The 23,239-nt window shown below is 34.4% G+C and overlaps 3 protein-coding genes across 3 annotated transcripts; 1 reads left to right on the forward strand and 2 right to left on the reverse strand.

Moving 5' to 3' along the window:
• Positions 1 to 1,009: 1,009 nt before the first annotated feature.
• Positions 1,010 to 3,600, reverse strand: LOC118030854 (uncharacterized). The gene is made up of 2 exons (XM_035035156.2): positions 3,435 to 3,600; positions 1,010 to 1,797 (listed from the first exon to the last, which is right to left on the reverse strand). The coding sequence occupies exons 1-2, from the start codon at positions 3,496 to 3,498 to the stop codon at positions 1,187 to 1,189; spliced, it is 675 nt and encodes a 224-aa protein (XP_034891047.1). The 5' UTR covers positions 3,499 to 3,600; the 3' UTR covers positions 1,010 to 1,186.
• A 6,575-nt stretch (positions 3,601 to 10,175) lies between these two features.
• Positions 10,176 to 14,294, forward strand: LOC118030856 (uncharacterized). Its single transcript, XM_035035158.2, has 7 exons — positions 10,176 to 10,494; positions 10,920 to 10,959; positions 11,311 to 11,381; positions 11,655 to 11,749; positions 13,255 to 13,322; positions 13,667 to 13,777; positions 13,907 to 14,294. Exons 1-7 carry the CDS (start codon positions 10,194 to 10,196, stop codon positions 14,037 to 14,039), a joined length of 819 nt encoding a protein of 272 aa, XP_034891049.1. The 5' UTR covers positions 10,176 to 10,193; the 3' UTR covers positions 14,040 to 14,294.
• Positions 14,295 to 14,500: 206 nt separating this feature from the next.
• Positions 14,501 to 22,786, reverse strand: LOC118030855 (F-box/LRR-repeat protein 15). The gene is made up of 17 exons (XM_035035157.2): positions 21,905 to 22,786; positions 21,092 to 21,350; positions 20,868 to 21,000; positions 19,871 to 19,970; positions 19,591 to 19,788; positions 19,244 to 19,514; positions 19,049 to 19,147; positions 18,868 to 18,956; positions 18,636 to 18,735; positions 18,371 to 18,541; positions 17,327 to 17,479; positions 17,060 to 17,220; positions 16,785 to 16,983; positions 15,768 to 16,234; positions 15,610 to 15,673; positions 14,967 to 15,053; positions 14,501 to 14,807 (listed from the first exon to the last, which is right to left on the reverse strand). The coding sequence occupies exons 1-17, from the start codon at positions 22,387 to 22,389 to the stop codon at positions 14,727 to 14,729; spliced, it is 3,117 nt and encodes a 1,038-aa protein (XP_034891048.1). The 5' UTR covers positions 22,390 to 22,786; the 3' UTR covers positions 14,501 to 14,726.
• Between the last annotated feature and the right edge of the window lie 453 nt (positions 22,787 to 23,239).

The raw sequence follows: 23,239 nt of genomic DNA on the forward strand, positions 1-23,239 counted from the left end.
TTTTAATTTCATCATCTTTCATTCTTTTTATCTTTCAAATTTGATCTCCATTCTTTTTATTAATGTTCGTTTTGTTTGAGATCATTTTTTAGATTTTTTCTATTAAATTTGATCTTTGGTCTTTTCATTGTTTTTTTTTTTTTTGCTTTTGTAAGTTTTGAAAATTAATATTTTTTTTCATGACTTCATCTTTTAAAATTAAATTAATTGGGAATTAAGCTTCTTAATTTAACTCAGATCCAAGATTTTACAGATTGCAAGTTTTAGAGATTCAACCAAGTTTAAGAAGTTTGCTTTATTTTTTTAATGATGTTTTTTTTCATCTTTTTTAGAGTTTTTCCTTATTATTTTTTTCTTCATGACTTATATAGGGTTAGTAACATATTGACAACTAGAGTGAACGATTTCAAAAATTAACACAAGTTAATTTTAATTTTTTTTAAAGTTATTTATTTTAACTTTATTATTAAACATTTAAACTTGTTACCCTAGTTTAAAATTATATAAAGAAGAAAACCACTCGTGTCACCATTACTTTAACTCTAATTATTGCAAGAAACAAAACAAAGTGTAATTATTATAGTATTTTGTCACAATCTTTTGAGAGTTGGATTTGCCAGGTTTTAATTCTAAAACAGACACAGGGATTGGTTTTTGACAACATGTATTTTGACAGATATTTATTATCCAAACACCATGAGACATGCATCTCACAAGCGGAGGGTTTGCTGCTGACTACTGAAACAACTGTAATGCAATTCAGACAACTTTGATACACAATCATTTCAAAGTTCCAATCTTTCCTGCAGAATAATTTCCATTAAGAGATGCAGTTCAAGTGGTGGAGTAGCATTTTGGCCTCTATGAGGTCGAAGGGTTCAGATTGCCATCCCCAGGCTATATATGCCTCCCTATTAACCAAAAGAAAAAAGAAAAACTCCTCAAGAGAGAAAATAAATAGATGTCCCTCTACTTTAGTAATACAGAATTTTAAGAAATGGAGACATAATTGAAGAGAATGAAAGCACATTATTGCACTCGACATAATATGAATCAATAAACAGAAAATGAATTAGAGTACAGAAATTGCATAGGCCACGCATGCCAACCAATACAATGGAGCAAAAGATGGCCCAAAATCAGGTGAAATATATAGCTTAAACTCTGAGAAGACATGATATAGCATCTATAAACCAAAGACATATGCAGCTGCAATGAAAACCGTGGCGATGGAGGACCACAGAGTGATCGACCGAGGCCAATCATTAGCACTGCTGCACACATCATTGGCACCACTAAAGCACCCAGGCTTTGTTATCTTCGCTTCGCCTCCCTCCAAAGTAAAGCTACTATTGCGCTTACCATTGCTGAACAACACACACCAAAAATAGGGAGCTCCACCATCAGTGCCAGTAACAGCAGCCCCTACTTCTGTGTGATTTTTATTGTGGAGTATTTCTAAGCTCTTGCTATCCTTCATTAGAATTTCTGAGAATGCTTTAGAAGGCTCAACATATTTGGACTGGCAGGCAACTAAACGACCAGTGATCTGGCTGAGAGTTGAGGCTGTGACGCCACAATTGGGGGCAAACGTATCAGCGAATTGAGAATCCAAAGGCTTCTTGGCATCATCTCCCCCTACAACACTGCAATCCCCTTGGTATGCTTTTATATACTGCAAAGCAATGCAGCCTAGGCCTGGGTTGTCATAGAGGGTTGATTCCTTTTTCGCAGTTCTATTATCATTAAGTGCAGCAACAAGTTGATCTGCAGGGTTATCAGTTACTCTCGCTACATCTGTTACAAGTGAGTAAAAGAAAATTTTATAAAGTAAATGATGTGTGCAGCAAGGACTTGATTCTCATAATAACTATTCCCCATACATACTACCAGATAAAGTGCTTTAGATTCTTACGTTAACACAAGTAAATAGTCTGATTAAAAAATAAATTTTAACATCTTGCATTGTGGATGTTTAACAGATTTATCTGGTTGTGGTTTTAGTGTATGCACGTGTGTAACAGTTCCCATGGTAACATAAATGTCCCAATAGCCTGCAAAAGAAGCTAAACATAAGGACATCATAATTTCCTAAGAGTCTGTTTCAAGCCAGCTTTGTTTAGCAAGCTTGTTCCATCCAATTCTTAAGATGTACACGAGTATCACTTCAGTTCAGCAGTGGCATCAACTTGGATATTAGTTCATCTAGGATGTCATTCTCCTATTTCTTTCTTTCCACATGCCAAACACGGATCTGGGGACATAATTCTTGAAAACATGAACCCATGACAAATTCCCAAATAAAAGACAAAAACTAAAATAACAGCATATCATCATCCTCTTGTTAAAGGCTAGCAAAGATGTATTGAGCACAATAAAGCTCTAATTAGAAGGGAACAAACTGCCAAAGTCTTTTAAGAAGCCATATACAAGCTGAACGCAAGATTTACCGAGGAAAAATCAGTGCTTTCCTAATTGTTCAATTCCTCTGCCTTGCTCCGGGCAACCGTGATAACTCTGGTGGAAAAAAGACTTCTTTTTGGAAGGTTCCAGATCAGTGAAAAGTACCACTGGTTTATCTCACAATGTGGGTTTTAAGCATTTCAAACGGGGAGGGAAGGAGCTATATAGCTGCACATGAATCATATTTCTAAGAAAGAAAAGAATTCTGTACATCTCCTATATTGAGACCCATCTTAGTCTTAGTTCTACTTTCTTTCCCACATTTCTCTTTCCTTCTTCTAACAAATCTCACTCATCGAAAACTCATTAGCTATCAGGGAGACCAAGAAGTCTCCCACAGTCAAGAATACAAGTTTAGATATTGTCTTCACTAACCAAACTTCGAATTTTCATAGATCTTCAACAACTAATCCTTGGAAACAACAACCTCTCTTATTTGCCACACGTGTTTATCATTTGGTTGCAAAAATTGGAATTTTCTTTCGACTATCACTAAGGTTGACTTTTGTGGACCAGGAACTAAAGAACCCAAGATTCAAAAACTAAAGTTGCCTCCTTTCCTCCAATCTCTTAGCAAACAAAAAACAACACAAGCTCCAGCAGAGCAGACATGGGTCTAAACTATAAACCAAAAAAAACAGAGATCTATGATCGTACTACAACAATAATACCACAACCAGCACCCAGTTTGAACAAAGCAATCTCAAATCTAAGAAAGCAATATTCAATGAAACTCATGACAAAACTACGAAACGGGTGAATGAAACCCCATGAAAACAAGTATACACATTTTCGAAATAACCCATAAAAATAAAAATGCCGACATAAACAAACAATGGGAAAGCAGATCAAGCACTAAATGCAAGTTATAATTTCAAATCTAGTAACATGTCAAGTACATTTATCATACACTATAACAACTACACCTGCTACATTTAGAAACAAAAAGAAATAGGGAGGCTTTTACTTACAGTGAATATGAGCAGAAGCAGAGAAGAACAGAAGAGAAAATAGTAGAAGAAAAAAGGTAGCCATTGTGGTTGGTTGCAGCTGTTGTGTAGTAGAGACCAGAGAGAAAGGAAGAGACTTTTAAAGAGAGAGGGAGGAGCGGATGGGATGAGTCAGTGATGCGTCTCCCTCTCGCTTGGGTTACTTGGCAACTTATATGGCTTTCTTTTTGGTAATAAATTGCTGACATATCACCAACTTGTTTTTTATTTGGGTCTAATGTCTAAAAACTGGCCGCATTCAATCTTGCCTTCATCACAATAGTACCCTGATTTTCAATGCTGATAATTTTTTTACAGGAAATTAGATGATAATGATTTAAGTAATGAGGAGAATTAGATAAATTTTTAATATTTATACATTTAATTGATCGAATAAAAGAGTTTTATTTATGAATTAATGAAAATATAAAGTTCAAGTAATGGATCTAAACTTCCTTTTTTTGTTATTCTTTTGTATGCTATGTACTTTGAAGAGTCACCTATTATTATTATTATTATTATATTATAATACAAAATTCTAAAGATTGTGGAGCAGAGAAAACTGTGTTGTTTTCATATACATTTTTTTCCCTACTTTATTCATCAAACTTTTATTTTTGATGATTTGACCCTAAATTAAATATCAATTGCTTGTGATTTCTTAGATAAAGAAAACATTGAAAGCAAAAGGACCGAAACAAAAAAAACACTCAAAATAGGTAATGTGTACAGAGTTTGCACAAAAATACACTTTGGCCTTCATTTTTATAAATAATATAATTTAGGTTTCTTTGAATGTCTAAGATTTAGTTTTGGTTTGAAATGTTATTTTTCTTTATATTTTAGTCTCTTGTTAAATAGAGAAGAGAGAAAGACTCGTCGGATTTCAGCATTAGAAAAAGAAAATCATCATTGACAATGATTCTAGCCATCAAAATTGTTGATATTGGTACCAACAAATTCCATTCAATGAGGGATTCCACTTAGATGTTTTTAAACTTTAAAATTGCCTAAAAAACTAGATCTAAGCTTGGGAAAGTTTTTGGTTTTTGGTTCATTTCGGGTTTTTGTGCGTTCTTTTATAGCCATTTATGAGTTTATCAAGGTATTTAAGGTCCTTTTCTAGGTGTTCCAGGCAAAAAATAAGTTGAAAAATAGGTTTCCAAGCCAGAAAACCAAAAGCCTTGAGTTTCTAGGCACCGCAATGGCTGGAATTTGGGGAATTTCAAACAATGTGTTGTTTGTTTTATTTATTTTTTCAAAAACTTTTAAGGCAAACAACCCATCAATTTTAAAACAGATGAAGGCTCGTGTACATAGGAATGCTCTTGCTAGCCCGCACGTTGACCCTTTTGTAATAGGCCAAGCCATAGTTTTGAAACCCGGCCCTGCCCGGCAGGTTGACCCAAGACACGGTTGACCCGAGGATGGAACCGGGTCGGGTTGAAGAAAAAATAAAGGAAAAACCCGATGTGAGCCGGCCACAAACTTGTTGACTTTTTTTTGTTACTAAAAAATAATGGAACCCGGGCCTTGGATTGGGCCGGGTCTTAAAACTATGGGCCAAGCGCTTGGCTTGGCTTACCAGGCTAAGTAGTGCCTAGCATCTTTCTTTCTTTCCTTTTTTTTTTATGCTTTAAATTAATACTTATTATATGTATTTGTTTTAATAATTTTTTAATTTATATTTCAATTAATATATCATTTCCGTTATTATTTTGGCTAATTTGGCCTTTTTAAATATCAATTATTTTTTTTATGTATTTAATCTTGAAGAGGTTATTATCACTTATTTATATTTTTTTTCTTACATTTTATATAGATTAACTTTATTTTTAAAAATAAAATATTTATTTTTGATATTTCTAATACATGTAGCCTTGCATCATATTTTTTTTTTAACTTTTATTTTATTCAATTAATTATATGAGTGTCTTGGTTTCTATTATCATTTAATTTAATAAAAAAAAATTATTTTAATAAAAAAATTCATTAAACACGATTGGGTAAGTATCTTATGCTGTGAGATTAAATATTTTAATCTATAAGTGTCTCTTAATTTTTTTCAATTTTGTTTTTTGTTATCATCAATGACTTTTATTTATTTATTTACACAAATAGTTATATATTTATTTAATTAGATAGGTGCATAGACTTTTTGATTTATATTTAGAATTTTCTTTGTGTTAAAACAATCATCGAAAAAGTCTTCACGCTCAGTTTTTTATTAGTAAAGAAAATACTTGACTTGCAGCAAAGCACGACTCAAATAACTAGTTATTGTGGTGTTTTTATTTTGCATAAAATCACTATTCACTCTCTCACAAATAACTATGAATTGGAGCGATGATTGAAAAAATAATAATCTCAATTTGATCACCAAACTTCATATTTGTATAATTGAGCCATTTTGAGCCAAAATTAGCACCGAATTGCATTTTGTTTTGGGAAGGAGGGTTGAATTCAAAGACAGAGAATTAAAGTGAAGAACATGAGTAACATAGGTGGGGCTTTCAAATTTATTTGTGAAGTACATTTTAGTTCCCGTTTTTTTTTCTATAAGGTGGCCATTCTGTTTTATTTCTATATATAAAAAAAACACATCTTGGTACAAATATTTATTTTATTTTTCTATTTTTCAATTATTTTTTAATGAGAAGAGAGAGAAATCATCATATTCTAGTGAAGAGAGAGAAAGGTCTTTGTTAGTGACAATTCTGACCACTAAACAAGTTAAAATTAGTGTCGACGGGTTCCACTAGGTTAGAGAAGTCTTGTGGTGGTTGTTCTAAGCTTTAATGTCGCCTAAAAATCTAAATCTAGGTCAAGGATGCAATATTTTTTTCCTATTTGATTTAGTGGTTTGGACTTTTTTGGGGTATAATGGGTTGATAGGTTGATTTCTTGGCATTTTAAGGGTGTTTGTAGGGTGTTTTGTAGTTGAAAAAAGGATTTATTTAGGTACAAAACTCGCAGGCCCAATTTTTTGACCACTACAATGGTGGCCGAAATCTTGGCTGACAGATAACATGTCATGTGCCTATTCTTTTTTTCTAAAAAAAATAAGGACGAACAACATTTTTTCCACCCATTTAAAAAAACACAGTAGGCGTAAATGCGTGGGCCTGAGCTGTTCATTTTTTTGGTAATTTTTATGTTTTTTTAATTAATACCTTTGTTTATCCCTTTTAATTTTTTTTTTTAAATTAATACCCTCTCCATGTCATTTTTGTGTGCTTATTTAGCCTTTTTTAAATAATGATTATTTTTTAATTATATTAAGTATCTTTAATCTTTCACGAGATTAGTATGATTCATCTGTAATTTTTTTATATATTTCATATAAATTAAATTTATTTTTATAAATTCAAAATATTTATTTTTTATGATATTTTTAATATGTGCAATCTTACATGATATTTTTTTCCTTTTATTTTATTCAATAAATTTTATGTTTCTATTAATTTCTATTACAAATTGATTTTGATAAACAAATTCATTAAACAAAATCGGGTAAATGACATGTATTGTGCTATTAAATATCTTGATTTATATTTGTCTCTTAATTTTTTCAATTTTGTTTTTATTTATCGTCAATTTCTTTTTTCAATTAAATTATATCGACCTCATTATAGACACACGATAGACATGTCATCTTGACATATCTCATGTCCAGGTCATGTATTTCGCATGTTAACCCAGCTTTGTTCATAACAATATTTTTTTTTATATGTTTTTGTTGTTGCCTTATTTCTTATCATATTATAAAATTAATCAAAATTTAACTTGGTTTTCGAATTCCTCTCGCTTCTTTAAAAACATGATCATCTTTTTTTTTTCGGGTTAAAAAAATTTGACCCAGCCTATGGTGTTGCGCAAGCCACCAATCTAGTAAGAAACTCTAAATTATGTAGGAAAAATATTTAAGATGAGATATTTGAACTCTCTCACATCCATTATGGATTCATTGTTCAAACTTTTTATTTTCGTCCCCCAAACTTTTTTTTGGTCACTTTAACTCTTTCATTGCCAAATTAAAGGACAATTGCTTTAAGTTTATTGAGGAAATGTAGGATTAAAAGAAGGAGGATCAAAGTGAAAAACAATTAGAAAAAAGAGGTGTTATTTTGAAATTTGGTCAGAAAACTCATCTTCGTCCTCATTTTCAAGTTAAAACTTTTTGGTCCACCAATATTTCTAAAATTCAATCTTGGTCAAAAACTTTATTTTTTTTATTTTATAGTTTCTAGTTTGAAAAAGAAAAGAGAAAGTGACTAGATTTCGATTGTAGAGTGAAAAACACTTGGTTAGCACTGATTTTGACCACTAAAAAGGTTGATTTAGATGTCAACGAGTTTCTTTTGACAATAAGGGTTTATTTCAAGTGTTCTTTGATCATTTCCTTGCTTGTGATTGTAGATATAAGCTAGAGAAATCTTTTAGTTTCTAGTTGATTTTGGGTTCTTAGATGGTTTTTTAGGGCACAAATTAGTTTATTATGGTGTATATGAGATTTTTCAGGTGTTTTAGGTAAAAAATAAATAGGTTGAAAATTAATTTTTTGAAAAAAAAAAAATCTAAGTTCCATTTTTCCACCAGCCCTTGATCTTCAGAAAATAGGACTGTAAACAATTTTTTTGTATATATATATTAAAGGATGTACAATGTGTCATTTGTAGGTGACATGTCATTGCTTCAATTTTTTATATTAAAAGGGTGGTCAACATGTCGTTCGCTTTTTAATCTAAAAATATGCATCATCTGCCCTTCAATATCTTGAAAAATGCATGGGCTTGGAGTGCGAGCCATACCTTCCTTATTTTAATCTCACACACAACCTATATTTTTTATTTTGAAAAAAAAATAATATTAAAAAAATTCTCATGCACTTGGTTGGCATATTGTTAAATAAAAAAAATATAAAATTTCTTTTATTAAATCCAATAGAATGCATGACCCAGATCACGAGTTTGACAAAATTCACTTGAATTCATTTTTTTTTTTGTTCTTTATTGAATTGAATATTTTTTTTTAATTTTTTTTTAAATTGAATTAATTGAAAATTGAGTATCATAATTTATTTTAGCTTGCTTGTTCTGAGTTTATCATATTCTCATGACTCGGATTACAAATTTAGCTAATTAACTCAGGTTTACTCAGTTTGATGTAATATGATTCTGTCTCAATCTTCTATAAAACAATTTTCATCCAATATGTGTTAAATTATGAATTGATGATTAAATCTTGTTTTTTTAGAAAATACATTAGTGATGCTTGAATTTTTTTTTTGATATTTTTTTTTGACTTGGCTCGCTTTTTTTTTTTTTTTAATTGCTATATGATTCAATAAAAAAATATTGATTTAAAGAAACAAAGTTATTCAATATAATTGGGTCCATTGTCCATATTGAGAAATCATATATTTTAACACACATGTATATTTTACTTTTCTAATTTGATCTTTAGCTATCATCAATTAGTTTTTTTTCATTTATTATTATGCATGGTTCTCGATTTATTTAATTAAATAAATGCATAATATTTTTGTTTTGTAATTATAATTTTTTCTTGGTGCCAAATCACATGTTGTAAGTACTCACACATTTATTTAATTTTTTTGTTGGAAAACAAATTATTCTACCCACAGCAAACCACGATGCACATGGCTGGTGAAGGATTATTGTATGCGTTAAGAAAAAGATGATGGCTACCTCATTTGAATAACGTTTGGGTTGAGGTTAGTTTGCCTTTCATTGAAATTCTTCTTACCCAATTTAAGAGTTACTATTTGATTAAGATTCTTGGTTTTAGTTCAATCAATAATAATGGTTAGTGGTCTTTTATATTCTAAGTGAGTATTTGGCTTTCTAGGTTTTTTTTTAAAAAATATTTTTAATTGTGATTTAAAAACAAAACAGGTTTAAAAAATATTTATTTGGTTAAAATTATTATATTATGGATTTTTATATATAAAAATAAAAAAAAATTATGTTTTCATAAAAAAAAAAAATTAGTTTCTATAAAATTAAGGTTTACAATGCAATTTTAGATGGAATTTAATGTAAAAAATAGAAATTATTTTACTAACTAAACAATTTTTTCTCTATAAATGAAAAAAAATCAAAAGCTACAACCCGGAGAAATTCCCATTACTGGTTTAAGAATAGAATATTAGTTATTGGAAATTTCACTAATTAAGATACATTTGAATAATATAAATACGGAATATTACACCTATAAAAAGAAAAGAAAAACTAATCTATTAACAACATGTTACATTATATTTGTTAATCTTCAGATATAATATTTTCTTTTTACTATAAATTGTTGGATTGAAATCAACATTTAGGATTTTATACCAGGATAGAATAAGTAAATATTTTTTTTATTGAATAACTATCTTAAAAGATGTTTGTAAGTATGGTAATATTTGTTTTTTTAAATATATTTCTTGAAAATATAGTAAAATAATATATTTTTTAGTTTTTTAAAAATATTTTTGATATTATTATATATATAAAAATATAAAAAATTAATTTAAAATAAAAAATGAAAAATTTTTAATTTTTTTTAAAACATAAAAATAAATAGTATATTAATCCTCTAACTAACATCAATAAAAATTATAGCCATTGATTCTTAAATTAGCAACATGAGAGCATCTCACAAGTTGATTCTTACAGTAACTTAGACAGGCCCTCGTGTAAATACGAAGACATAAAAGGACAACGAGACAGGCAAATGGATAAGCCCTGTTTCCTTTTATCTTCTTCCCCTAACAGCTCACCGACTGGATCCACCCAATACAGTACGGCTGGCATGGCCACACTTAACACCACCTCCTCCTCCTTCCATTCATCAGCTCTCCCACATCATTTTTCTCTTTCTTCTTCGAAACCAAACATTAAGTCGGGTAGTCGAGGAGTAATCAGGTGCTGCGCATTGATGTCCTCCTCCACCACCTCAACATGGCAGGGTCAGAGCAGGCGTTCATTGCTTTCCAACTCTCTACTTCTCTCACACTTCCTTTTTGTTCCTAATGGTATGCAATATCATAATAAACTCACTCTTTTTACATTCTTTGCGTGGAAAGTTCAATATGGTAGTTGTAGATTATAGCACTTCCTTTTGCTTCCTTTTCCTTTCTTTTTTCTTTTTGTTTTTGCCCCCTTATTCAACAAACAAACATGCCCTCTTAAAAAGACTGAACTGCACGTGATTCGAAGGGTTTGTGCTTGTCTTCTATTTGAAGTAATGCCATGCGCTTCTAGCCTAGCCAGGGGTTGCTTCAAACTTAAGTCTGATTAACTACTACCCTGTTCTGTTTTCAACCTCCTGCTTTTTGAAAAAGGAAAAAAGTAATGAAATTGAAAATTTTGTGTTTCTAAGTTGTTAATTGATTTGGGATAATTTTATTGAGTTGGAGATTTTGTTTGATGTGGGCTCACTATATTTTTTGTTTTGCAGATGCTATTGCTGGCAGTTTTTTCGATAAGTATGTGAAACGGTATGGTATGATTGATTAATGAGCATGGATTTTGGCATTAAATTGTTAATGGATAAAACCAAAGCAAATAAATTCGAAATGGTCATTGGATTGTAGTGAATGGAAATGCCTGAGGCCTAAAGATTTCTAATTCAGTTTTAATTTTTTACAGAATTGAGTGGACACAAACTTGATTAAATATGGACAAATTGTGAATGCCTTGCCTGCTAGTGGAATGATACTCCATTTTTTTCCAGCACTATATTAAAATAAACTATGATGACTGCGATTGAGCCTTGTCTGATATTTGTTTCGTTCAACGAGTGCCTCTACTACTATCAGAACTAATTCCTTTCCTAAAATTTTTAACAGGAAAAAGCTTGATCCACTAGAGGCTTATGTGCCTGCTGTTATATTGACTGAGTTGCAGATTAAGGATTTAGGTAATTCCTTGTCTTGCCACATTATTTCCTTCCCGTGGGAACTGGAGAATTTAAGAGATGATGCCAAAATTACACTTGCGATATTAATGTTGTCAGAAGATGCACAAAAGTTACTCGATTATGTATCTCTTACCTTTTTCTTTTTCTATTGCACATTCACACTAAGGATGTTCCTACATCCTCGTACCAAGCAAGAAACCTGAACTCAATTAGGCATTAGAGAAGATATTGATAGTGTACCATGATGCTTTAATTTGTTTTTTACTACTGTAGAGAAAATTCTGGATGTTGATCAGCCTCAATTCGGCAACTATCGATCTTTATTACGTTCTGGTCCGGCAGCATCTCTTCGTGTAAATATTCGAGCAGTAAGTCAACTTCTCTAGCTTTATTCATTTTGTATCTAATTGCTTGCGAAACATTTTTTATTCTGGGAGAATTTTCATAATTCTTTAAATGGTGTTTTATCTATTTGATTTTGGATACAGCTTAAATGACTGGAAAGTATGTAAGGTACCACTAAGTTGGCTTCAGAATGTTAGAGCGCTTAAGCTATTGGGTTGAGATGGTTCTTTGACATGGTATCAGAGATGACCAAGACGAGTTCGAGATAAAAATTAAGCACAAGGTAAAAGTTTCATTTCACTTGGTAAGTGGGCCTGTGCAAGTTTCAAGCCCAAAGGCTTTCAATTCTTTGACACAGAAGAAACAATATGATTATAAAGAGAGAAGAAATTACTTTTTGATTATTCTCTCAACTATCATTAAGGCTTCTAGAGCAGTCATCAACCTCTAAAATCTTGAATTTCTCTGTGTATGGTCCTTAAATTGGAGTTTTAATTGACAGTAAACTCAGCAGTCATCAACCTCTAAAATCTTGAATTTCTCTGTGTATGGTCCTTAAATTGGAGTTTTAATTGACAGTAAACTCAGCAGTCATCAACCTCTAAAATCTTGAATTTGATTTTCGACCATTAAATCAACTGGACAGTGAGCAATTGTTCACTAGCCCAAGTGAAATCCCTGAAGCTTAGAGGTTATCTAATAGGAGCTTTGCAACACAAGAAGGTCATTTATGTTGGGATTAGGATATTCATGAGCTTCACTTTTGTAACTTCTAGGAGACGAGATTTGATCGCCTAATAACTCAAAAGAGGACATACCTCTCCTTAACCATCAAGCTATATGCTTTCAAGTTTGTTCATTAATATGCCGATAAGTGATTTACATAGAGGGAAAAAAAGGACCATACATTTGAGTTTCTTTCTTAAATTCTTTTGGAGCCAAGATATCATTGGCTAGGTCCCCATGATGCACCCGTATAAAATTTGTTTTACACAGATGGTCAGATAATATTTGCATCATTAACTTGAAGCTTAAAGGTTATCTAATTCAATTAGATGGTTCAGGCAGTATTGCCATTGGAGTATCATGTTACTGTTCAGTGATTTCTTTTCCTAGTATCGTTAAATGCTCCAGCCATTGTGAGCAGAGATGGCGGGCCTGTCTCTTGGATGGTGTGAGGATGTCGGTAGTTTGAAACTTTAGATATGTCAAAAAGAATATGGAGCATTTAGAGCCCAATCTGCAAGATTTATTTGGTTGTGTGATAGCATTTAGAGCCAGGCATTTGAATGTCGCAGGTTTGGATCAAAACTCATGCCTTGACATAGTGGTTATTAGACTGTAAGCCATGCTTGTTCATCACTACTTGCTGTCAAACAATCAGTCTTGCATCGATATGGTTGGTGTCATCTGAAAGCCTGTGTTTAAAAAAGATGTCCAAAAAACCAATTTCTTATTTGGATTTCCTTTATGGCAGTTTTTCTGTACATGAGTTCCTGAGGTTTGGAAATTTTCTTCGGAACTTCAGGTAGCACAATATGCTTCAGATGCTGGAAATGGTAACGCTGCTTTCAACAATGTTGATCAATGTCTCAGGTATCTGCCAAAATCTCTCTGCTGCTCATGAAAATGGAAAATAGTTATAGGTGTCTCCCACATTGTTTTGAGTGGATTTCAAAGTGTTCCCTGCACTCTGGCCTCCCTAATCGTGGATCACAGTAGAATTACTGTGCTTATATAGGCCCGGTGGGATATAAAACACACAGTAGAATTACTGAAAATTGTTTTGGCTTTTCATTGAAAAATGCTTCTCGTGGATAAATTTATCGAAATGGCAAGCAGGTCAATTGAAGAGTACCAAAACTATACAGAAAAAAGGTTAGTGTAGATAATGAACATCCAGACAAATCCTGACAGAAATAACTTGTCCGCTTTTATAGTGCTTTGGAAGAACTCGATTCCTTGCTTCTGCGAGCATCAAGAAACGAGCCGGATACTTCAGTTAAATCGATGAAGGCAAAAATAGGAACTGCCCTTGCTGCAATGGAAAGGTAATCATGGCAGGGGGTTTTTGAAAGCCCCCAAGAAAAGCAGCGCTGTGCATTAGTAACAAATTCTTGTTTTCTGATATCACTCTATATTTCAAGTAAGCTTACTTTCCTCCCATGCTCTCTTCACAGCCTTCTCCAGACTGTCCCATCTGATGTGTTAGATAAAGGGAAGGCTGTTGCGGATGCTTACCGGACCCCAGATGAAGCCTCTGAAGCTGAAATCTTAGACCCAGAATTGAAGCAGTTGGAATCAATCTTATGACATCATATGATCTTTCTTCTATCCTTTCCTCATTGTTTTCCCCCTCAGGTACTCAAGACGGAGGAGCAATGAGATCCAAAACCAAGAAATTTTGTACCCATCATCAGTCTGCTGTCTTCAAATAATCCTAATAACGTTTATTATCATTACGTACCTACAGAGTTCCGATTTTATAGTTTCTACAGCCTCGTGTACCTATTATGAACAGTAACTGATGAGAATATAAAAGTTGCAACTAGATTTTACGGAACAAAAGTTCAGGGTAGTAATTAGCATGTAAATTTCTTCATTTTTATGTGCTTTTTTGGTGAAGACATTGTAAATTTGCAACTTAATTGTTGCTCCCAACAGTTTTCAAAAATAAAACAAAAAAGTTCGTAGCTGCAAGCTCAATCCTAGCTGTGGTCACACAAACGGTTGCTACAAGCAAGAACCAGGCAAGTGCGACTGCAAACCCCTCCAAAAAAAATTTACTCGCCAAATTGAGAAATATTGAAAACAAATAAAAATTTATTGTATTGTTACAGTAGAGAAGCTACTTCATAACCTAGTATACTTGGAACACGCATCAACAAGATAGAAGAACATTTACAGCACAGGTTTGAATTGTGGATATTACACAACAAACAGGATGCTACTTCAGTAAAAGTGAATCACCACCGGAGAGAAAAAACAAAAAAAAGTAAATTACGAGGGTGACAAGCTACTAAAGATGCGCTTTAAACTCGGGCATGCTGCACGTAATCGGCCCATGCTTATTGAGCATATCTGGGGGGGGTGTCAGAACACAAATAAATTCAATTAGCAAGCGAGTACTACAAGTCTAAAGGAAATAGAACAAAATCAAAGACTGTCTTTCAGCTTGGTAAGATAATTGAGCTCTCCATTTTTCAAAAAGAAAAAAATATAATAATGTGCTGATCTCACCTTCGGACAAAAACGTACATCAAGAGTCTCCAGCATGCCACATTGAGATATGGCAGCTTCAACAGCTTCTTCATCAATGTTACAAGACTGCGATGACAATTAAAACAGAAGCAAAAAAAAAAAAATGCATTAGATGGGAGCAATTTGAGATGCGTTCTCCCAAAGGCTAAAATGGCTAAAATGATAATTGCCCAAAAGATACGGCTAGCACATACTATCTCCTGTAGGAGAAGAGAGAGGCAAGTAATTGAAATCCAAGGAAAATTACACATCAAACCAGAAAACAAGTGATCCTCGTGATTGGTATTGAGCAGGCTGTCCAGTTTTCTTATACATTTATTCCCTAAGGAGAGGGATTCCCCCTACTAAGCACAGTATATGCATCTATGGTGCAAGGAGCACTGCGATACTATCACGTATTCAAGCTAATACCTGTGGTACCAGATTGAGGACCTCCAAACCCAGGTACAAGCATGCAGATGAATTAAATGGCAAAAGAAATAGCCACATTATTTGTGCAAGGCCCTTCATTATCCGACTTAAAGACAGGCTATTTTTTTTCCTTTTCCCCTTGAATATAATAGGGGTAAACCCAGACAACAACTGAATCCAGGAACTTCTTGAAAGTCAGAAAAGCACATACCTGAAGAAAAAGACTAGTCAGCCTTGGACACTCAAGCTTCAATATTTCCAAGGAGCAACAATTGCTGAATAACATACAAACACACAGATATTAGATAAAGAAAGTATAAAAAACTAAAATGAAAAAATCTTAAACAACATCAACAAACAGAGGCACACCTCAAATTAAGAAAGCACAAATTAAAGCAAACAACATCGACTTCCTTCAAATTGGCAGATAAAGAAAGGTTTAGTGAAGACAGATGCAAACAAAGGGCCACTGGTGGAATGACAACTTTCCTAATATTCGGACAACCAACACAGTTGAGGTTCTGCAATAAGCGATTTGGCTGCTCAGGTGGCACAAGAATATTCTCATGAGAGAACAAGGTAGATGAACTAAATTTGCCTGGCAACTCAGAAAGCTGACCACCACTGCAACCCCAATTCAGATCATGCATATTTACACAGCCATTCAAGCTCAAATGAGTAAGGTGTCTACAACAAGCAAGAAGCTCTTCAATTGCAGATTGACAAAGGGTCCCATAAGACAAGTCCAACTCCTGAAGTGCTGGAAGAGCACCATCCTTGTAAAGAGGCTCCAATGATGTGTCAGTAAGATATTTGCATGCTTGTAATTTTAGTACCTTAGAAGATGAAGAGGTAAAAGAAAATAAGTCATTAAGGCCAACAATTTCATAAACTGTAACATGGAAAAATGCAAATCCGATGTTTAGGTCAGCCAGGGACACATGTTCAGCTTAAAAATGAAATATTTAAGTTCATAAATCAAGCTGAGGATGACAAAACCTTAAACAATCTTCAGATGGTCTTCTTTTGAATAATTAGACAGTATGGAATTAAATCGCAAGCAATTCAACATGTTTTAGTAAAAAGCTTTAGCGCGTTCACAATGAGCTCTTTTGAATGTTCAAATTATACAAGCAAGTGGGTTAAAGAACAGTAAAATAGACCTTGCCAATCCAATAGATGTACAATTATTTTTTTATTATAGGGATCCAATTTTATTAGAATTCAATTGACAAGGGTGAGACTCAAACCTAAGACCTCCCTACTCATACCTGTGCGTACAACTAGTTACAGACTCATTGGTTATAGGCGTACAAATTTTACGAAAGTAATTGAAGTGCACTGCATGTAAGCGGTAGAAGTATGCAAGCTGACATTATGAAGTACCTTCAGTTGCAAACAAGAGTCGAACACTGGCTGCAGATTCATCAAAAAAGTGTATGACAAATCAAGAACACACAAATGTGGAAGCCGCTGCAAAGAAAGTAGTCCGTCAGAACCAACAGATGGGCATGACATTAAAATCAATGACCCAATCAGTGGGCAGGATGCAGTGGTTGCAGACAAGCAATCATCCTTGAGTTGGCTGCATGCAAATAACACATATCAGTCATAGGACATGAGAGGGGACAGCCCAAAAAACTACCAGAAAGTAACATGACCTGCAAAATGAAGCATCCAGAGATGTCAAGAGGGGACAATTAATAGATGCTTCAGATAATACACCACATCCTTTTAACTCAAGGGACACCATGCATGGTGCTTCAATGCGGAGGATTTTCAATTTGGGACATATTCCCAAATTGAGTGATCGGAGAGCAACCTGAAAAGAGGCAGAATGTTTCAGTTTACCATCAATTTTGTTTGCTATAATACACCTCGCGTATCATGTTAGCAGAACAAGATTGGCGTCAATAATTCCCACTTACTGGGCAGAATGATGCTTCCTCAAGATGATCACAGCCATCCAAACAAACAAGCTCTAGAGAAGGGCACGCCAGATCAAGAGCAGTGATAGCACGGCAACCAACTAGGGAAAGACTGACTAAAGAAGTGCTGTGGAAACGCACGGCTGTCAAGGCCTGAAAAGTAAAACTCATTTCAATCAGTTGAATGGGAAAAAAACCAATTACAGGAACTGCAGAAGTTATTGCATAACTTCACTCAACTGGGCACATAAACATTCAATGAACATTCAACAGAGAATATTATTTATAATAAAAAAAGTTTAAAAAGGGTGAACCTATTGCATACTACAGAACCAATGATTCACTATGAATCTGAATTTTTAATCAGAATTTAGCTGCCAGGCCCTTTCTCCCAGCACAATCTTCAAAAGTCCACTTATTAATGTTTACTTGCTCTGCACATAATTAGAAGTCATTCCAAATTTTGGCAACCCAATATCCCTATGAGTGCGATTTGGAATTGCACTCTTCGTATCACTGAAGTCCAATTCAAATTCTAAAGGAGTATCATCGGCATCAGAGATGCATTGTTTAGAAGCATATGTCCAAGTCTAAATAATTCACCAGTGGAGCTCCATCTTGAGAGTTCGTCATTAATGTACTGATAATGACTTGATCCATACTAGTTGGGGCTGGTTCTATGGCTCATTCTCCTCTATTTAATTTGTTCCATTGAAATGATGTTTAAAATAAATCCACTTTTAGAACATGAGATATCCCATGACCTATATTATAGCTGAACAATATAAATCCAGAAAATCTGTTCGGTAAAAATCTCATTATTGAAGGCATAAGAAATTGGAATTCTAATACAATAACACCACCAATACCTTTCTTCCTTTATAAGAATTACTGCTCCAGAGAAAACAAAACATGTGAAAGATTATAGCAGCAAAAAGATAACAGAATTAAAACACCAGGATCCCTCATCATGCACATGCCAAGCATGATCAGATTTCACAAAATGCATAAACCAAACAGACAAAAAGAGCCTAATTGACAAACCTCGCAATTATCAAGAACCAATGATTTTAGCATAGGGCATCCACCACCATCACTAAAAACTTCACAGATAGAATTGGTCAGAGATTCACAATCTGTGAGGTCCACTTCTTGCAAATATTGACACTGCAATGCTAATGTTGTTAGGTTCTCCTGTTTCTGCAACGCTAATTTCTGCAAGTTAAGAAACAAATAATAAGAGTTGCTATACTGATAAAAGATGAAGGAAAGCATAGTGAATATACAGGGGTCATCTGGTGAAACATACTTGAAGTGAATTGGAAGTGATATTGATTCGATGAAGGGCTGGGCAATTAGACAACATTATAGATGATAGCATGATACTTTGTAAGTTCAGATCAGCAAATCTGCGGTGGAGGGAGGGGGGCAGAAAATAACATTACTCCAACCAAAATGAACAAAAGAAAACTCTTGCAATCCGACAAGAATGCTTCTCAAGATTTGAATGGTGGGATAGAGGAATGGAAAAGCATGCTTACTTTCGACAATGTACTAATCTTATGTTTTGCAAGCGAGGGAGATCCAAGGACACAGAAGTCAGAAGACTGCAATTGTCAAGCTCCAAAACCTAAAATAAATTACAATGTCAATGCTCCAAGTTATTTCTAGAGGACACCCGCATCTAGGCAAGACCAGCATGCAAAGGAAGAAAATTCATACCTCCAGCATATAACTATATGCAATCGCAGACATTGAAGCTGAAGTGATGCCTTCACAGCTATGAAGCTTGAGAACAGTTAACATTGGCATCCTAACAGACTTCAAAGAGAAAAGAAGAAAGCTTATCGTGATGCCAAACAGCAGAATATCACCATTTAACCAAATCAAAGATGGCACTGATTTAGAAGAACTAACCTCAAGTGATATGTTTGGACAATAAGATGCATTAAGAATGTGGAGATTAGCACAAGTGAGGGCTATTTCACGCAGTGTCTCATCACTCACACATGAACAATTCGACATGTCTAAAGACTCTAACTGGGGGCATGAAATTGCTGCTGAACGAATTGCTGCATCTGTAAGCTTGTGGCAAGACCCTATATCAAGGAGATGCAAGAGAGGACAATTCAGCACAGCCTGTGCCATGTTGCTGCGCTTCAAAGACAAAGTCTCAAGTTGTGGACACCTGCAAAAGATGCATCTTAGCACAAAGTTTAAGCAAACTAACAGAACTTTGATTTAAGAGCTTAATAGTGTTTCACCTGACAGATATTCTCATCACACGACATTTTGTCAGTTGAAGATGACACAATCTATCATGGTTTATTGGTATCTCCTGGATACCACTACCCAGAGTAGCGTCATTGACATTCAAACTCTTCAACATGATACAATCTCCCAAGGCACCAAAAAAAGGATCCCCTAGCTGTCCTTTTCCTACAGTTAAAGTCTCAAGATTTCTGAAATAATTTAAATATATTAGCATCAGCTATGTGTTATTACTTGACCATAACAATGATGAACAAAATGAAAGGCATCTACCTTAAAGAAAAGAGTGCTTTCATAACAAGCAAGTGAATAGCAGGAGCACCATAAATATTCACTTCAGTGGCATTTGGGTATCGCTGAGACATGTCCTCAACTACAAATTCACATTAAATACAATCAATTTGATTCCAAAACCACTATTTGACAATGAGAAGGGAAAAGGATGTAAAGTGCTCCTTTTATAATACATTACACAATATTGCTTTCATTTGTAGATCATAGAATTTGATTGCTAAATGCATTATCAATTCACACATAAAACAAGCTCAACAATGCTTTTTAACAAACTCACACTTTAGGAATGCTATGCTTGTATACTCTATTCTTTAAATGTACAATCCATCCCACCTACATAATGTCTGACTATTCAACTGATACATCCATTCTTATTTATCAAAAATTGATTCAAAAATCACCTCCATTAAATGAGTCATCCAAATGAAGAAGATACCCATAGTTGCATCTACTGAGGTGTATACCAATATTATGTAGAAAATTTCTGACAATGATGTGTGTGGCCCACTGAATCAAAAAATACATATCTAGCCTCAAGGAATTTTCCAACATAAGGACCATCACATCCATACATTTAAAAAAAAAAAAAAACTTCTGCATCCACGCTATCTTAATTTGACTACTTTTTGTTGCATAACATTTATTTCACACTTTTTCCTAGGCATTAGCAATAAAATGGCCATAAAAATATATAAGGTGCCCCGTGTTTTACATGAAATTTGGGTAGAAATTGCAATGCACTTTTGCAGGTTTTCCAATTTCCAAAATTCATTCATTCTTAAGCTAGGTAGAAAAAACATTGACATTAAAGCCTTCTGGTGATACGATTGAGAGGGGTGGGTGAGGCAGAGAGCATGGTGACATGCTCCTTTTGGTTTTTCAAGACCACATCTCTTCACACTCATACAATACTCTTCCCATATGCAGGAGGAAGACAAAGTAAAAGATTAAGCAGAAGGTACTAAGTCGAACTCACATTGTTCTACAGATATGTTTCGATTCTCAAAATTCAAACACCTCCAGAAGTCTTCATGAGCACTAGCTGCTCGCCACTGCCTACAAACCATTGCAGCCCGACATAGATTAATGTGGTCCAAGAACGAGAAAACCTGGGTAGAAAAAGTAAAGTATAAAATTAGACCCTGAGATGGAAGCAAGGTGTGACGCATGTATTAAAACAATCTGAACAATGCACTGTACCATATGCAACAAGTCATCTGTAAGATCCATCCTAACTTCTAAGTCTTCTGACTTGGAAGTGCTGCTATCATCACCATCATCTCTTGCACCATTAGAATAGATGGGATTATCATCGCTGTTGTTATTCCACATGAAGTTATGATAAAAAATCTCATTATTGGATGGAATTGAAGAGCTCTGACTTAAACCAAGGTGTCTATCAGCTGATGAAGTAGAATTGCCAGCATCTGAAGCCATTAACGCAGCATATTGACAGTCACTGCAGAGAAACAATTATCCATCATGCAGGAACAACAACCATTAAAACCATGAAGCACGCATACACTCTGAAAGAACTCATTTAACATGCACATCACCAGATCCTAATCAGGTATTACATACAACGCTGGTGAAGACCATTCCATCAAAATATGAAGGTAATCGTACCAAGTTTGAAATCTGATGTGCAAATGACACTACATGCTCGCAAGCTAAAGACCAACGAAAGAAATGCACTTGCTTACAAGTTAACCAGCAATGCTACTTACACTTCAACAGTCAAAAGAGAAAACTAAACCTATAAATCCAAAAGGTCTGGAATTACATAGTGTGGTTTAGCTTGAATTCTCTAACAAAATGACAAATTGTGGAACAACGTTAATTTCAAAACATGACAAAGAAGCAGATACATCGCAGTAAGCAGAAAAGCATCGACTTATCATCCAAAAAACACTGAAAATTCAAAACTTTAATAGAGAAAAAGATGCCATTTCAGAATGAAAGATAAAAATAAAATTCAACCCCGATTAAACAGAAAACAAGTTCAAAACTCACTTAGAATAGGAGTAAACTTTAGCCCTTTTATTATGTGAATCACGATCGCGCCCCCCATTACCACTCCCGGCAGCCTCTGCCACTGCAGAACTACTACCACTATTTTCTCCCCGTCCCAGCCACGAGGTACAAAACGCAGACCTCCTCAAAGCAAGAGGAGGAGCCACAAATTGACCCTCCTCCTCGAAACCCGGCCCCACCTCTCCCCAGTCAGTCGTACCGCTGCTGCCTCCGCCACCAAAACCACTACGAGCACGTTGCATCGCCCTAATCATTTCCTCAATCCACCTCATCGACTCCCGGCCATAACGCTCTCGGCGGATATCTCTCGATGCAATCGCCTCAGTATCTTCCTCCTCCTCGTTATTTCCAAGATTGCCCTCGGTCTTGCCTTCATTTTCTGAAATGCCCTCTCTCATGGCTTTGTTATCTTCTTCTTCTTCTTCACCACCGAAAATGAAGCACGAGAAACACCAAATCTTCATGCAATTCAAGGTAAAGGCAGTACCTTTACTCGCGCACACAACAAAAACCCTAGGTAACGATCTCGTGCATTTCTATAACAAAATCAGAAACAAAATTCCTAATTTGAAGAAATGAGGTTAAGAATTGCAAAATCCTGGTGTCAAAAGTGTAGAATCTAGCTTAGATTTAGGGTAATTAGAGTATGAAAGAAATAAACCGATCGGTGTGGACACATGGAAGGAGAAATGAAAAGGAGGGCTTTAGAGAGAGAAAGCTAGAGGGTTTTTAGAGAGAGAAAATGATTTTGAACGGATCTGATCGGATCTTGTAAGCTCTGCCTAGTTGAAGGGTGGTTTTTCTCTTGAGAGAGAGGGGGATGGAGGGTGGGAGGGATCGGCGTTTATGGGGATATAATAATCTCTGTATTCCCCTACTTATATGGAAAGCGTCAATTTTTTTCGTCGAACGATGCCGTTTTGAGGAGGTTCAATGTTTAAAATGTTACCCGTGATTGCCTTAATAGTATGGTTAAGGACAGGCACCTGAGTGATCATATTATTAAAGTCTGACCCATCGATTGCATCAGGAAGTGGAGAGCTTTTCTTTGAATTTTAACTTCTAAATACTAGCTTTGAGGGTATTTTTATCATTAAAAAAAAAATTAGCACGGTAGAATTTTATTTTATTTTAATTTTTTTAAGATAACACAATTCGTTAAAACATGCACGTATCGCACACGCTTCTAGTGTTAAGATTGAATTTAAAGAACATGCGGATCCTAGTAATGCATGTCCAATCATGGGCCGTTGCAATTTTAAGGCTATGCATGTGATGCACGCTGGATTTTTAAATTTAGACGTCTGTGTGGGA

The sequence above is a fragment of the Populus alba genome, chromosome 6 (genome assembly GCF_005239225.2).
Source record: "Populus alba chromosome 6, ASM523922v2, whole genome shotgun sequence".
Taxonomy (NCBI): domain Eukaryota; kingdom Viridiplantae; phylum Streptophyta; class Magnoliopsida; order Malpighiales; family Salicaceae; genus Populus; species Populus alba.

Excerpts from the sequence above, each read along its gene's own strand:
- LOC118030854 (XM_035035156.2), bottom strand. The coding sequence starts at position 3,498 with ATGGCTACCTTTTTTCTTCTACTATTTTCTCTTCTGTTCTTCTCTGCT. Across the intron at positions 1,798-3,434 it reads TGCTTCTGCTCATATTCACT|ATGTAGCGAGAGTAACTGAT; the intron begins GTAAGTAAAAGC and ends CACTTGTAACAG.
- LOC118030856 (XM_035035158.2), top strand. The coding sequence starts at position 10,194 with ATGGATAAGCCCTGTTTCCTTTTATCTTCTTCCCCTAACAGCTCACCG. Across the intron at positions 10,495-10,919 it reads CTTCCTTTTTGTTCCTAATG|ATGCTATTGCTGGCAGTTTT; the intron begins GTATGCAATATC and ends TTTGTTTTGCAG. Across the intron at positions 11,382-11,654 it reads GTTGCAGATTAAGGATTTAG|AGAAAATTCTGGATGTTGAT; the intron begins GTAATTCCTTGT and ends TTACTACTGTAG.
- LOC118030855 (XM_035035157.2), bottom strand. The coding sequence starts at position 22,389 with ATGAAGATTTGGTGTTTCTCGTGCTTCATTTTCGGTGGTGAAGAAGAA. Across the intron at positions 19,515-19,590 it reads GTGATGAGAATATCTGTCAG|GTGTCCACAACTTGAGACTT; the intron begins GTGAAACACTAT and ends CATCTTTTGCAG. Across the intron at positions 18,957-19,048 it reads CATATAGTTATATGCTGGAG|GTTTTGGAGCTTGACAATTG; the intron begins GTATGAATTTTC and ends AATTTATTTTAG.